The following is a 15117-nucleotide window of genomic DNA, read 5'->3' as shown; positions in this document are numbered from 1 at the left end:
TCAAACTCAGGGCATTCATCGGCCTTAGCGGAAAGTGCCTTTACTACCTGGGCCATCTCGGCTCAGGTCTTCAGAAAATCTGAACTGAGTGTATCCAGGCTTTAGTTTGTGATCCTGCTTTCTTTGCTTTTAATGACTCATTGTGTTTAATTAATTAGGGTTTTGGACATGAGCATGGGTGTGGGACTGTTTACTGGAAGAAAAGAGATGGCATCTCTCAGCAGTCATTAATTTCCAATAATCTCCTCACTCGTGGCCTCATGTGCCCTTCCCTGGTACGAAAGAATATGGATTGACAGGCTCCATCGTGGGTAGGTCTTGTACAGGTAATCAAACTTGCTGTGAATTCATGTGTGAACAGCTGCGGCCACCATATTATGTCCAGAAGACAGCGCCTTGCAACTCCCCCCCACCCCCCACTTTCTTCCTGTAGCCTCTTCTACCATGTTTCCTGAAGGGGAGTTCATATAAGTGTCCCCTGCTCAGCCCTATTTATTCTCAGGACTTTTAACCACTTTTGAGTGTCTGAATTAATCATTATCTATTGAATTAATCACTGTCTGATGTGTCAATTGCATATCAGCTTCTACGATCAAGGTGGAGTTGTTGAGCAGTCTGCCATCCTCCTCTTCACTGAGGAGTACAGACATAGATTCATAGTCACTGAGGTAAAGACATACAGTATAATGTGTAGTCATTTGTCTCTTCAAACAGTTGCAAGTCGACCAACAATTCTCACGGGCAGGAGAAATGTAGGTGATTCAGTGCAGAGACAACGAATTCATCAACCCCATAAACAAAGGACTGACAATTTCGGTCAGTTTGCTAAACACAAAACGTAAGTTCAAGGAAGACAAAGATCACTGTACTTTGTCAAGAGAACACACAGATGCTAACCATGCCTCCTTATCGCTCCGAAAGTCTTTCTACACTCCTTGTGGCGGTCTGCCTTTATCTGCTTCATAAAAGTTCTTCCACTTGGACAGCTGTCAACTCGCTTCCTTTCACCACCCACTTCTTCCTCTTTGCTAACCTCAGGATTCTCCGCCCTGGTTGCTGTCAGGAATTATCTATCAGGTTCCAGTTAGGTTCGGCCCACTGGGCTCTGAGACTGCAGAGCTGGTGTTTCGAGTGGGCTCGCAGCAGGGACGGTCCGGATAGGGTTTGGGCAGCGCCATCCACTTCGTGCTGGCGGTACGCTGCGCGATCAGTCACGTCCGCGAGCATCTGAGCGCCCACTGGCGAGGAGGAAGTGTCCTTTCCTCCTAGCTCCTAGCTGCTAGAGGCGCAACCCCCCGGGTAGTGAAATCCAGGACATACACAGCCCCGCCCACCACGCAGTTCCTGTCACGTGACCTCGCGCTGTCCAATCAGCACCCGGAAGCTCCGGGCTTGTGATTCAAACTGCGGCGCGGCGAGCTCTGTCCTCTGCACCGGTGTTGCCCCGCGACTGCTGCGCGTTGGGAATGGAGCACCGCATAGTGGGACCCGGGCCGTACCGGGCCACCAGGCTGGTAAGTGAGAGTGGGGCCGAGCCGACCCCGCGTCGCTGTCACCGCCGAGACTCAGGCTGTGTGCAGTCGCTCAGGGGCTGCCGGTGCTGGTGGTCGTGTGTCTGCTAGGGTCGCTGCTGTGCACTCTGCCCGGCAGCGGGCAGACGAGGCCCGGACCAGCCCCACCAAGGTGGCATGAGCTTCACCTGCCGCCCGTGGTTGGATTCTCGGCTTTAGAGGGTGCCTTCAGCCTTAACGGGAACCGAACCTCAGGCGATCGCGTTCCTCTTTGTCCTGGGGACCTACTCTGTCTTCCAGGACAAGATCAACCGTGGGTGGAGCCATAGGACCACCCAACGGGTGTAGCTCTTGCAGACTGCGGTGATCCTGGCAGGGTGTGACTCCTTCCTGAGTGACACTGTTGACACTTGACTAGCGTTCTTTGTAACGGTGCACAGCACCGAGGCGGATCGCCCCTCTAAGGTTCCTGCCCCTGGCGTTTCAGTTGTTGTCAGCACCTACTTCATGTAGCAGATCAGCCCTGATAGGTGATCTGAAAACTTTGCAGATGCACCAGGGTGAGGGTCTTTCTCGTGGAAACAAGTTTTGACGCTTAGAGACTTATTTCTAGGAGGAAGTAATTTTACTGGCTTTGGCCTCAAAAATATTAGGACAATGGAATAGACAGAAGGATTTAGAGGACATTAACTTTAGAGTCTGTGAAGACTCTTAGCTGCATTACCTTGCAATCAAGTCTCATTGCTCTCTATTCTAGAAAAGGTGGGATGAATAAATATCCCAACTTATGTTTTAGACTCATATGCTAGAGACGTAGTTTTCTTTCTACCTGGCTAGAGCCAGGTAATCTGTGTTCTGTGGAGGCAAGCTACCTTCCACGGACGGATGAGAGGTTAGGTTTAAGGCTGCTTGTCCTTTATGTTTTATTAGACTTATGGGGCACGTGGAGGATCAAATAAAGATTATGGATCTTCTTTACACAAAAGAGCACATGCCACATGTGGAGTTTCTCCTAAGATTTTAGGGCCTGTGGTGTTGTTTCATTTGGCTGAAAACAACACATATTTGCATAGGTCATTGGTCTGGGCTGGACTCATGTCAGTGGTTCTTCCAATGGAAATTATTCATGTGTCACTATCTGGTGATTTGACTGGCTCTGGGTGGTGTCACGTGGTACCCTGGTCCTCAGTGTTGGTTGAACCAAGTATCTGACAGGTTTGCTCAGATTCTTCACAGAGTGGATTCAAGGTGTCATGACGTTTTGTTCACACCCCATTGGCCAAAGCAAGTGAAATGGCTGAGTCTAGAATCTAGACACATTCATTTCTATAAAAAAAATACTATTATTATCATTGCTGCTGTTGTTGTTATTGTATGTTAGCATATGTAGAGGTTAGAGGGCAACTTTGTGAAGTCATATCTTTCCTTTTGTCTTTATGTGCAAGGATGGAGCTCTGGTTACCAGCCTCGTGTGGCAAGTACCTTTACCCACTGAGACACCTTGCAGGCCCCCATTGTACATTTTAGCGTGGAGAGGTGGTAAAAGTCACATTGCCTGTGAAAAGGCTTGGAGGCATCTTTGTGTAATCCACGGAACACCCAGAATGGTCCATGTATTTTAAGAAAGAGTAAAATGAATGATAAATGTAGGTTTTCTTTAGGGCTCGTTTCTAAGAGGTATAAACTGTGAACAGTGACAAGAAGATAAAAATAGTCTTAGGGTGTTTTCATAACTGCATCTGCAGAAGCGGCTCCACCATTTAAACTACCTGGGGTCAGGACTACGGGTCTGACTTGAGGAAAGATTAGGGTTGTTCCACTTTAGTGACTTTTGCCATTTCATAAAATGGCAGTCCTCCCTTATCTGGAAAGGATACGTTGCAAGGACCCAGTGTGGTTGGTTTAAGTAAGACTGGCCCTCATAGGCCCATATATTTGAATGCCTTGTCATCAGAGAGTGGACCTGTTTGAAAAGATTACAAGGATTGGGAGGTGTGGCCTTGTTGGAGGAAGTGTGTCACTGGGGTGGGGGTGGGGGGGCAAGGGGGCTGCTGGCGGTGGCAGTGGTGGCGGGTGTAGGCTTTGAGCTTTGAAAAGCCCATGCTAAGCCCAGAGTCTCTGTCTCAGTCTGTGTATCAGGATGTAACTCTCAGCTGTTTCTCCAGTGTCTGCCTGCTTGTTCTCTGTCATGATGATAATAGACAAAGCCCCAAAACATTAAACAAGTCTCCAATTAAATGCTTTTCTATAGAAGAGATGCCTTGGGTCATAGTTTTTCTTCACAGCGATAAAACAGTGACCAAGACACACAGTGAATGCTTAAAACTATAATAGTACTAGACCCCATATATATTATATGTAATATATGGTTTTTGTACATATACCTATGATGGTTTATTTTGTAAATTAACACACTGAGGGATTAACAACAGTAATAACAAGATGGAGCAATTAATCTATTCTTCTAAAGTTCACTAGAATATTTTGGATTATAATGCTATTGGTCATTAAAATAAAGATTACTTGAGCACACACACTGGGAAACCTCACCAATTGGCCTGATAACCTAAACACCATTATATGGTGTAGACACAGTGTAGACACAGTGTAGACACAGTGTAGACACAACACTGAGCTCATTCACATACATGATGGGATGAAGCAATCTTACGGTGTTTCCCAGAGCTCCATGCAACTGAAACCTTAGGATCTGTAAGTTTTTAGAATTTTCTATTATTCAGATTCCTGTTTACTATGGGTGACTGAAGTTTTGGATAAGCATTGACTGTAATATCTTCTGTTCGGGTAAGAAAAAAAGAACATGTTTCATCCTCTACATAATTTATTCACAGTACTTGCTCAAAGGGAAACGAAGTGAATCTGGATATGACAAGTCCTTACCTGTCTTATGGTTAAAATGAATATAAAACTTGGAACTGTTTTCAATGTCACTGTGGTGGCTTGAATAAGAATGGCCCTCGAGGGCTCATATATTTGAATTCTTAGTCATCAGGGAGTGACACTGCTTGAGAAGGATTAGGAGCTGTGGCTTCCCTGGAAGTAGTGTGTGGCCCTTTTGGAGGAAGTGTGTCACTGGGGGGTAAGCTCTGAGGTTTGAAAAGCCTGGCCAGGCCCAGTTTCTCTCTCTCTCTCTCTCTCTCTCTCTCTCTCTCTCTCTCTCTCTTCCTCCCTCCCTCTCTCTCTTTCTCTCTCTCCACCCCCTCTCTTCTTGCTGCCCACTGCTGCATGTAGATCTCTTAGCTGCCCCTCCAGCACCATGTTTACCTACACACTGCCACGCTTCCCTCCATGATGGGGATGCACTAAACCTCTGAAACTGGAAGCAAGCCTTCTTTTGTAAGAGTTGCTGTGGTCCTGGAGTCTCTTCGCAGCAATAGAACAATGACTAAGACAGTTGTCCTCACAGAACTGTACAGGGTGCCTATCTTCACGCTTGCAGAGGTTCAGTGTACAGATGCTGCTGGATTCTGTCACATTAGCATATTATCAAAGGAGTCTGTAACCCCTACCTCCCGTGACATCCAAGCTCAGTTTGACTAACCAGCTAGTTAAACAGAAAAGCATGTGGGTGATTAATAAAGACCCTTCAGCTTTACCGGAATGTTGCAAGTAATCAATTCAGCTTCCAGTTTTATTAATATATTTGAGAAACTGAATGTTAAACATTGAGATTTGTAAGATACAGTGATAGCCAGTTTTTTTCCCCCTAAATGTGAGGGTTGCTGTTACTAGAAATTATAGTTATTATTAAAAGTAAAACCTGCAAGTATTTTATGAATATAATCCAGCCATGTCCCAGAGCTTTTATTGAATAAATATATATTTTTTTAACTTGTTCTCTCTTGCCCTTCAAGGCTGGCTCTCCTTCCCCTTTTCTTGACCCTGCTCTTTCTTTCAACACCACTCTCAGCTTCCCCCTTCTTCAGCAAGAGCCTGGAGATGCTATTGGCACACAGTGGGAGGTGTCCATATCCTCGGTACCGGTTTGCTGTACTGTCTATTAATGTATAACAGCTTCAGTTTCTTAAGCACTGACGTCTGGCTTGAAAATAAGATTTTACAGGCTAGGTACATTTTTATGGTAAAAATTAAATGAAAGATTCAATTCATGACAGTATAAGAGCTAGTCAGCTACTTATTCATCATCCTTGAAATACTGATTTTTTTTCTTTTAACTCTTGTTAAATAGTTTACGGAAGACTTCTATTATATAGTTTGGAACAGATCCTTAACATTTTAGAAGGTGGTCACTACCAGAATCTGGTTCATGAATGAATCTGGGTGAGGAGAATTTTTGAGAGTTTGTTAGAGAGATAACTCCAAGGCCAAAGTCTCATAATCTCAATTTGTCTGTAACACTGGTTGATCTTGGCTTTTATGCCCCTCCCAGGTGTCATAAATAGGAGTGGGATTACTTTAGATAACTGTCATCTTATTCATCACTATTCAGAGCAATGTTCCTAACCGTGAGCTGTCCTTGTGAATATATATACAGCCTAAACTTTGCTCCTGACCTTGCCTGACCCTTAGACTACCCTCTGAATATAAATTGTCTGATGCCCTGAATAAAGATGGCTCTTGTGTGAGGCTTTAGCCGGCCTCCATTTTAGTCTCCAGTCACCTAGGTTCATGACACTAATACTATGAGGATCATACACAGGCACAGTGGGGAGAAAGATTGGAACATATGCCTGCAATCTGAGGAACCAAAGCCGACCGCCATTCACTCACACATTTATATCCTAGAAGCCTAGTAGTCTAGAGCCTCAGGGGTGGGTGGGGTTAGTCCTGAGGCATGCCAGGAGCATTGCTGTTGTCTCTAGCACTGGCTGTGAAAAGCCCTGAGGCTTTTTGTATAGTGACCAGTCTCTGATGCTCTCGGTAGCCACTCACTGCTGCTAGACCTCCTTACCTCCTGCTTTCCTGTCACCAAAGGAATTCCACTTGTAAACGAGTGGTGAGGGGCTGAGTTGTCTTGACATCTAGAGAGATGGCTTTTGTCTGTTGACGGACATTGTGGCTCATTGGTTCTATCCATGGCATTTGGGAGCAGAAGGAAGCTGGATTGTTTTTGTGGTCCTTAATGTGTACCAAACCCTTATGTAAACAATGAATGGAAGATCTGGAACTAGAACCCTAGTCTCACCCAGCACCTGTTTTCTCAGTTCTTCAGAGATTGATTCTGTCCTTTTGAAGTGGGTCAGCCTCTCTTTAAGTTCAAGGACAGGATAACTGCGCTGTGAACATCACCAGTCTTACACTAGAGTGAGACGGTATACACTAATCTGACCGGTTTGTTTTTTAAAAGGTTCATAAGCCACATGCAAGCAGGGGCCACACGACTCTTTGATTTGATTGGAGTGGATAAGGCGAGCACTCTGAACGCACTACCTTGTTTCTTAGTAGGTTGCCCCTGGGAAACGCCTACCTCCATGGCTTTTCTTTTGATTGCATTTTTTTTTTTTGAGGGGCATGGGGAACAGGAGGGCCATCTCATTGTAGCTCAGGCTAGCCTTGAACTCATTCCGCTTGCCTTAGCTAGGAGAGGGTGGTACATGCCACTACACTAGCTAGCTTCTATGATTTTCATATATCAGAATCTCAGTTATTTTGAGTTTTAGTTTGTTATAAATTTCTACAGAATGAGTTAACTGCACAGCTACCTGTTTATTGATAGAGGCTGCACTGAATCCTGGAGACTCAATTCAGGGCTCTTTTCTGTATCCTTGCTCTGCTCTAATGGCCACACCCACTCGGATAGTAAAGGTGATGGCAGTCTGTGAGTGAGATTTCCTGAGGACCTGCGTTAGGGTAGACACTGCGATAGGCTTTTCACTTTTATTTTTTATGTCTCCAGTCTTTGCTGCTGAGGATACGCAGGCTTGGCTAGCAGTGAGTGTGAGGTCGGCCTGCTGGCCATGAGCAGGGCAGGCTGTGATTCCAGTCACTGGGCGTCAGAGCCTGAGCGCTGCCTATTCAGTCTTCTGTGTCCTGGGTTCTTCCAGAAGAGCCTCAAAAACAAGCATCCTCTCAGGCACGTAAAGGGTGCAAGAGAACTTCATTGCAGTAAAAACAAAAAACCAAAAAAAAAAAAAAAAAACCCCAAACCAAAACAAAAAAACCAAACAAGGTGCCTTACAGTTGGTGTGTATGATTGGAAACACCTAACTAGCGACTCTTTTCAAACAGTTTTCTTTGGCAAATATGCAGGAATTTGATACTACTTAGTGAGTGTTCTCTCTGTCTTGAGCCGGTAGCATTGAGCAGTTGATCATGATCACACGCACTCTTTCCCCATGCGATTACTCTCACAGAGTGAAGTCTATAAGTATTTGATGAATGAAATCATATTAAACGTGGGACATTTGGAAAGGAGCTATGTGTGACGGGTTAGGTAGTGTTTCACTATGTAGTCTAAGCTGGCTCTGGGCTGGCCTGGAACACAAAATCCTCCTGCCTCAGCTTCCTGAGTGCTGGGGTGATTGCTGGAGTGTGCAGGACTGTGCCCAGCTATGAGTCTACCCAGGACTTACTACCATTTCATGCAAGTGAACTCCACACTAGCAGAACTTTCTAGGGAGTCTTCAGTAACTGTTGCTTGAGTGAAGAAAGGATGACCGACCAACCCTGGAGAAGTTGCTTTTTGCTTGTTTCTCTTCTGTGAATAGGTTCTGCTCCTGCTTCAGTTGTAACACAGTAACCATAACGCAGACTTTTGTAACTGTTTCTGAGTGTGTAGTTCTGGGGCATTACTTGCAGTCACACTGTTTTGTAATCATTACTTCAGAACTGTTCATTCTTTAGGACTTTAAGAGTTTGAAGACTGCAAACAAAATACCAAATCTCCATCTGTTATTCCAGTGCATTTTAATTAAAGAAAATGATTTTATCTGTCTGCCTATTTACCCAGTTAAACGAACGTATTAATGTATCAATCTGTAGATCAATCTGTTTATCATCTTAACTTTGGGTCTTGTATAAGCTAAATAGGCCCTAGTCTTCAAGCAGTTTAAATGGAAAACTGGTATTCCTTGGTTTAAATATTTGGGATGATTAACCTTTAAAACCCACTAGTTGATGACTAAATGCTCTGTGTCCTTTGTCTAGTGGAACGAAACGGTGGAGCTTTTCCGGGCCAGGATGCCTTTACGGAAACATCGGTGTCGGTTCAAGAGTTATGAGCACTGCTTCACGGCATCAGAGGCTGTGGACTGGCTGCACGAGCTTCTGCGGAACAGTCAAAACTTTGGGCCCGAGGTAACTCGTAAACAAACGGTCCAGCTGCTGAGAAAATTCCTGAAGAATCACGTTATTGAGGACATCAAGGGAAAATGGGGCCAGGAGGATTTTGAAGACAACCGTCACCTCTACAGGTAATGGCGGGGTGTGAGCTCTGAAGGAGCACAGGGTGAGTGAGTGCATCTGTCTCGTCAGCATCTGGAAACTTCCCGAAGTGAAAGAATTTGCCGGTGTCCATTGAAGCGATGCGTCTGTTTGTAGTGTGCTAAGTGCCTAGCCTAATGGGCTGTTAAAGTAAAACCAGTTGCCATTTGTCCTGCTCTGTCAGGGCACCACAGAGCAGGCTTTTGTTGCAATGATTTTCCAGCAGGGAAAATTTCCATGCCTTCTGCCTGCCTGGCAGGGTTGGGGTAGTAACTTAGTACTTCTTGAGTATTGGTCTTTTAGTAACTTAGTACTTCTAGAGAACCTGAAGGGGCGCAACAAAACCTCTGGGTTTAGCTTTGCGGAGCGCTAAGGATTGGAATATTCTGGCAGATTGTCTGGTCTTGAAACAGCTCAGGGAACGTGTGGGATTGTGTTAGACGTTCTTAATGTTTCTAACCGAGCCTGCCACTGCAAGCCTTCTCCATAGGATTTGCTGACAGTATTTTATGATGTGGACATTTCCCACTAAGTAATTCGAGGGAAAATGGAGCTCTTTCTCCTTGTAGTGCCTTTTTCCCTGTATGTTTGATTGCTGGAGGCCAAGGAGACTCACCTGAAATCCAGGTGATGGAAGGAGACTAAGAAAGAATAAAGTCACCAAATCAGGGAGGAGCTGTTCTGCTGTCTGTGGAAGCCTGTCGGTGCCAGGCCCGGGAGAGAGGTTAGAGGAGGGAGCGAAGAGCACAGACTTAATGCTTGCTTCCCTGTCCCTAACAGAAAGATGAGGACTCTGATTATAGCATATCCAATGAGTGAGCTGTTGGCCTGGGACGCATGGCCTTGGGCTAAGGGATGCTGCTGTCTTATGCCCGAGCTATTTCTTTGTTTCCCTCAGACTAGCTTCTGTGCAGAGCAGAGTAGGGTGAGGCGGTCATAAGCACGTAGGGTCACGACGGTGCTGTGGTGCGTTTCCTGTCAGACCTCCTTATGGAGTGTCCTCAGAAGCCTCCGGTGCCCACGTGTCACAATTCTCGTCTGAGCAGTTAATTGTCTCCATTTGGCAGTTATTTGCTGATCTAACTTTTTTTAAAAAAATATTTATTTTATTATATGTAAGTACACTGTAGCTGTCTTCAGACACTCCAGAAGAGGGCATCAGATCTCATTACAGATGGTTGGGAACCACCATGTGGTTGCTGGGATTTGAACTTGGGACCTTCAGAAGAGTAGTCAGTGTTCTTAACCCTCTGAGCCATCTCTCCAGCCCGCTGATCTGACTTTTAATTAGGGTCTCGGATAGTCTCAGTTTATTCTGAGGCCTGCTTGCTTAGTGGGAAGTCTTGTTCTGCCTCCACATGCCAGGCTGTGATGGGGGTTCTTACGTGATTACTCTTGCGGGAGCATCCTTGTTTGTACCCATCAAGATTTAGCTAGGACCTTTCTGAAAGGCTTCCTTGACTGAGCAGCATCTAAGTTTTTTATTGTGGCATTAACTAGGCCTCTCTCATTGAGTGTCCCCGAGGCCTTGGAATCCTCAGAGCACCCTAGGTGTGTATTCCTGACCACTGAGCTGACTACTGAGCACTGATTACTAGAATATTCCATTGCGATGTTCAGAGTTAATCATGCATCCCTTTTGATAAAAGAATTCTCAAGACAGATGATGTTTCCTTATTAAGTGTAGCGGTCCTTCAGGGTCCACCAAGTGTTGGTTCCAGGAACTCCCCATATATATATATATACACAAAAATCTGCATATGCTAAAGTTCCTTATGTAAAATGTAGCTTTGCATATAACCTACACACATCCCTTATACTCTAAGTTCTCTCTGGATTACTTATAATACTTAATGTAAGTACTACATAAATCGTCACAGTGCGCTGTTATGAAGTAATGACCAAAGGTACATAGATTCTTCCATCTGGATGTAATCACTGGATTCCCAGCAAGATTCTCAACAAGATGTGAGGCAAATGTGCTGAGGAGAGACTGAGGTCGTATGGGGTGGTGGTGGGCTACAGCAGTAACTTTCCCCTTGTAGGCTCAGCATACTACTTGGTACTTGGCAAATTCAGGGTTTGCTCTTTGGACTTTAATCTTTGAGATGGGAGGCTCGCTTTGTTGTTCATGCTGACCTTGAACTCCCAAACTGAAAAGTGACCCTGCTGCTTTAGTGTCCTGAAGAGCTGGGACTGCAGATTGGAGCCACTGCACTGGGATGGAAGTTTTTCCTTCACATACTTTTGACCCATGCTTGGGTGAATCTGAAGACAGAACTCATGGACCTGGAGGGCTGAGTCTAACAGGTTTCTCCCTCGTTTCTTAGTTTTGCTAACAGAGTGTTTCTGAATCGTGGACAGGGCAGCATTTTGTTATTTAGTATCTAAAAACTCACTGTCACTTTTTTTTGCCCTGCGTGGGAATTCTGCAAACGAACCACTGACTTTTTCCAGTTACCTAGCTTAGTCTTGGATGAAGTGTGTTTAGACCTGTAAATCATTGGTGAAGGTGCCCGTGACTTGCATTGAGAGCGAGCTGATTAGTGTATAGCCAGCTGTTGTGCATGCGCAGGCTTCTGTGACTGGGCGGGAGAGAGGTAGCATTCCACAGCAGTGCTCTAGGGAGGGCTGCCTTTGATGTTCTGACCGGTGCATCTCCAGCGCTTTTCCTCAGGTGAGAAGCACTAAAGCCAGGTTCTCACAGAAGCAGAGGACGAGAGAATAAACCAAGACGAGAGAATAAGCCAAGGCTGGGTAGATGGGAAATGGATGGAGAGTTAGTGGTGGTGGAACTGAGGGAATACTTCAAAAGATTCAGACTTATGGAAGGGAGTGCTTTCTAAGTAGCCTAGAAAGTGCTGGATAGGACAAGAAGAGGAGTTCTTGTTGGAAAGAGAGAAGCTAACATTCCAGAGCGTCTCATCTCTTATGTTGCAAACTCAGTATGTAACTTGTCGTTTAATTCAACTCCTGAAGGTTTAGTGATAGTATGCTCCTAATTATATGACTTATTTTCTCTCTTTTTGAAAAGAGAGAGAGAGAGAGAGACCTACTCTCTAGTCCAGGGTGGCTTGAACTTGTGACAGTCCTGGCCATTTCCTTAATATGTAAGCTAGGCTTACAAACGTTCAGAGTTGTGAGTTAGTAAGGGAGGGGCCACCATTTGAGTCGAGGACCGTCGCTAAAGTCTGTGTTCTTGCGCTATGCCAGATTATCTCAGCTTCTTTCTACAAGATGAGGTTGACATAGCTTAACAGATAGATTAGTGGTGACTGCACACAGGGGCTCATGGGAACGTTTGGTGTGGCCAGCGCACCTGCAGTCACATAGTTCATGTGATGTTTAGTGACTAATACATGTCTTCGTTAAGTAACTCTTCCCAAATGAAGGAGCTGTGGGCATCAGTCAATCTAAACTTTGCTCATCTAAACGCAGCAAGCCGGTCTCCCGAGTCTGTGCAATCAGAGTTGCATGGATGCAAAAGCTCCAGGTTATCTTTTTTTTTTTTTTTTTTTTTTAATGTACTAATGGAGAGCAAACCCAGGGCCTTGGACTACCTCTGAACTGTATGTCTGCCACCTGCCTATGTGTCTTGAAGAGAGAGTACATATATGTGTTGGATAATTTTATAACACAGTGAGGAATGGAGTCATCATTTTGTACTTTTCAATAGGAGAAGGGCCAGGCTGGTTGTAGCTCTTTAGTGGAACTGCCCTGGAGTCTGGCTGACCCTTGCTTGACTCCCATTGCTGGTGGTGGGTAGGCAGAAGGACTCCGAGCTCTTATTTATTCTTTTATTATTCATTTTTAAACCATTTTTAAGACTTTATTTTTTTATTGAAAATATTTGTAGGCACTATTTTTTCATGTTTTCCCCTCCCCCAATTCCTCCCAGGATCTTCCCCTCCTCCCTACCCACCCAACTTTATGTTCTTTCTCTTAAAAAAACAAACAAACCTGCAAACAAAAAAAAAAAAAAATCACCTCCAGCACTTCCTGCAACAGAAGTCAAAGCGAATAAGTACAAGATCCAATAAGACAAAATGGTGCTGCAACCAAGCAGAATGAGACAAGGCTACGCCAACTGCCGAGTGTATTTTGTTGGCCAAGTATCCTGTGTATGGCACTGCCCTGACATGTGGTTAATGGACCCAGGGAGACTCCACTGGAGACAACCCATTTTCCTTTTGCTAATGAGTATCAGTTGTAGATGGCTTATTGATTAGAGATGAGAACCTCTGTCTAGTCCCCTCTCAATGCTAGGACTCTGTCTGGCTTGAACCTGTACGGGCCCTGTGTGTGCTTCCACAGTCACCTTGAGCTCATATGTGGGTCAGCATATCAAGACCCAGGCTCAAAATAAAATGCATTTTATATTTCAGATCCTTTTTTTTTCCTTCATATTCTGTGACCTAGAAAATTCCGAAGTCTAAACCACTTCTGGTCTGAAGCATTTTGGATGAAAGTGAAATTAAATCAGAGAAGGCACAGACACATAGAACAGTGGGGCACAATAGAGGTTCAGAACCAGCTGTATACGAATACAGTCAGTTGATAGAAAGTGATCAGCCTTGACAGCACACAGTTTTTTGCACTGCTGGGTATTGAACCTAATAAACTTGGTGCATGTTAGGAGTCTGGAGACTTGGCTCAGCAGTTCGGAGTTCCCTTCCTAGTAGCACATGGCAGTCATAACTGCAACTCCAGTTCCAGGGATCTGAAGTCCTCTTCTGATCTCCAGGCACACACACAGTGCACTGAAACTATGTACACACATCCAAAATAAAACAAGAAACTAACAAAGAGGACACGAAGACAAACAACAGGCAGAGATATCTGCAAACCACATATGTTTCGAACTCAGCAGTAATAGAACAATTCAAAGATTGAGCAAGGGGTTTCAACAGATGTTTCAAAATGTGCAGAGAGCAAATGAGCCCTCCTGAAGATGCTTAACATAGTACACCTTATGGAGGTGCACGGGAAAGCCACAGCAGAATGCTGCCAACTATTACAGCAGGTAAAATAAAGGCACCAACAATGTCAAGCGCTACTGAGATGCAGAGGTTGAAACCTCTGTGGTTGGCAGGAATCCTAGGTTGGTAGTCACTTCAAAAAAACCTGTTGACAGTTTTCTATAAAGTTAATAAATATAGATGATCTCAGTCATTCCTATTCCTAGTGGATATTTCCCCTAGAGCAATGAAATTTTAGTGTAGGAATGGAAAATTTATTAGCGTTTGCAGTGGCTCTACTAATAATTGCCAGTAACTGATACAACCAAAATATCCCACGGTTGGGTAAACAAGAACAATTCATCTATAAAATAGAACACTGTCAGGTTGGAGAACGGTGTTCTACCATACCATGAGAGAAGGAAAGGGTGTTTAGAGGAGTAAAGAAACTGCTGCTCCTGGTGGAGTGATTACAGTGTGATTGTGTGTTAAAGTTGATGCAATTGTATCACACCCCACATCAATTTTTCTGTCGATCAGTAAGCATAGATTTGAGAAGTCTTATTTGACTCTCTGATGCCAGAAACTTGAGCAGACGTTTCAAGATGTGTGACCTCTTAGTCATTTTTTTCTGTGACCCTATGAAACATTCTTGTGTCATTCTCTTGTGAGTCTTGCAGGGACTTGCTTTAGGTGCCTCACCTGCAAGTGGATGGACCACTTCCTCCCTCTAGTGGACATCTTTAAAAACATTTTTAGTTTCTGCCTCTGTATTTGTAGGGCTCTGGCAGGGCCCCTCTGGAGAGAGCCATGGCATGCTCCTTTTGGTACAGAAACTAGTAACCAACTATTGGACTGGGCTTGGGGTCCCCAACGGAGGATCTGGAGGGCGGTCCGAAGGAACTGAAGGGGTTTACAGCCCCATGGGAAGAACAATGACTGGGCACCCAGACACCCCAAGATTCCCAGGGACTGAACCATCAACCAAGGGGTACACATGGTTCCAGCCAAAAATGTGGCAGAGGAATGCCTTGTTGGGCATCAGGGGGAGGAGTGGTCTTTGGTCAGGTAAAGGCTCAATAGAGGCCCCAACAAAGGGAAACAGATGAGGGTAGAGGGGTGGGGGTGGGGGGAAGGTGGGAGTGTGTCAGGTAGAGGGGCATATACATGGAGGCAGGGGGTGGAGGAGGGGTAGGGAATCTGGGGAGGGGGGGTTTTGGGAGGGGGAAAATTGGGAAAGGTTT

At 45.0% G+C, this 15117-nt stretch overlaps 1 protein-coding gene across 1 annotated transcript in view; it reads left to right on the top strand.

The window, feature by feature from the left end:
- Positions 1-1383: 1383 nt before the first annotated feature.
- The window catches only part of Depdc1b (DEP domain containing 1B), a 63344-nt gene continuing 49610 nt past the window's right edge, over positions 1384-15117 (top strand). Inside the window, exons 1-2 of the mRNA XM_052160108.1 lie at positions 1384-1514; positions 8640-8905. Of these exons, the coding sequence (XP_052016068.1) occupies positions 1467-1514; positions 8640-8905 (314 nt within the window). The 5' untranslated portion in view covers positions 1384-1466. The remainder of the gene's footprint in view (positions 1515-8639; positions 8906-15117) is intronic.

This window comes from Apodemus sylvaticus, chromosome 16 (assembly GCF_947179515.1).
Source record: "Apodemus sylvaticus chromosome 16, mApoSyl1.1, whole genome shotgun sequence".
In the NCBI taxonomy this organism is placed as follows: domain Eukaryota; kingdom Metazoa; phylum Chordata; class Mammalia; order Rodentia; family Muridae; genus Apodemus; species Apodemus sylvaticus.
The sequence above is the reverse complement of the archived record's forward strand: the minus strand, read 5'-3'. Positions and strand labels throughout refer to the sequence as shown.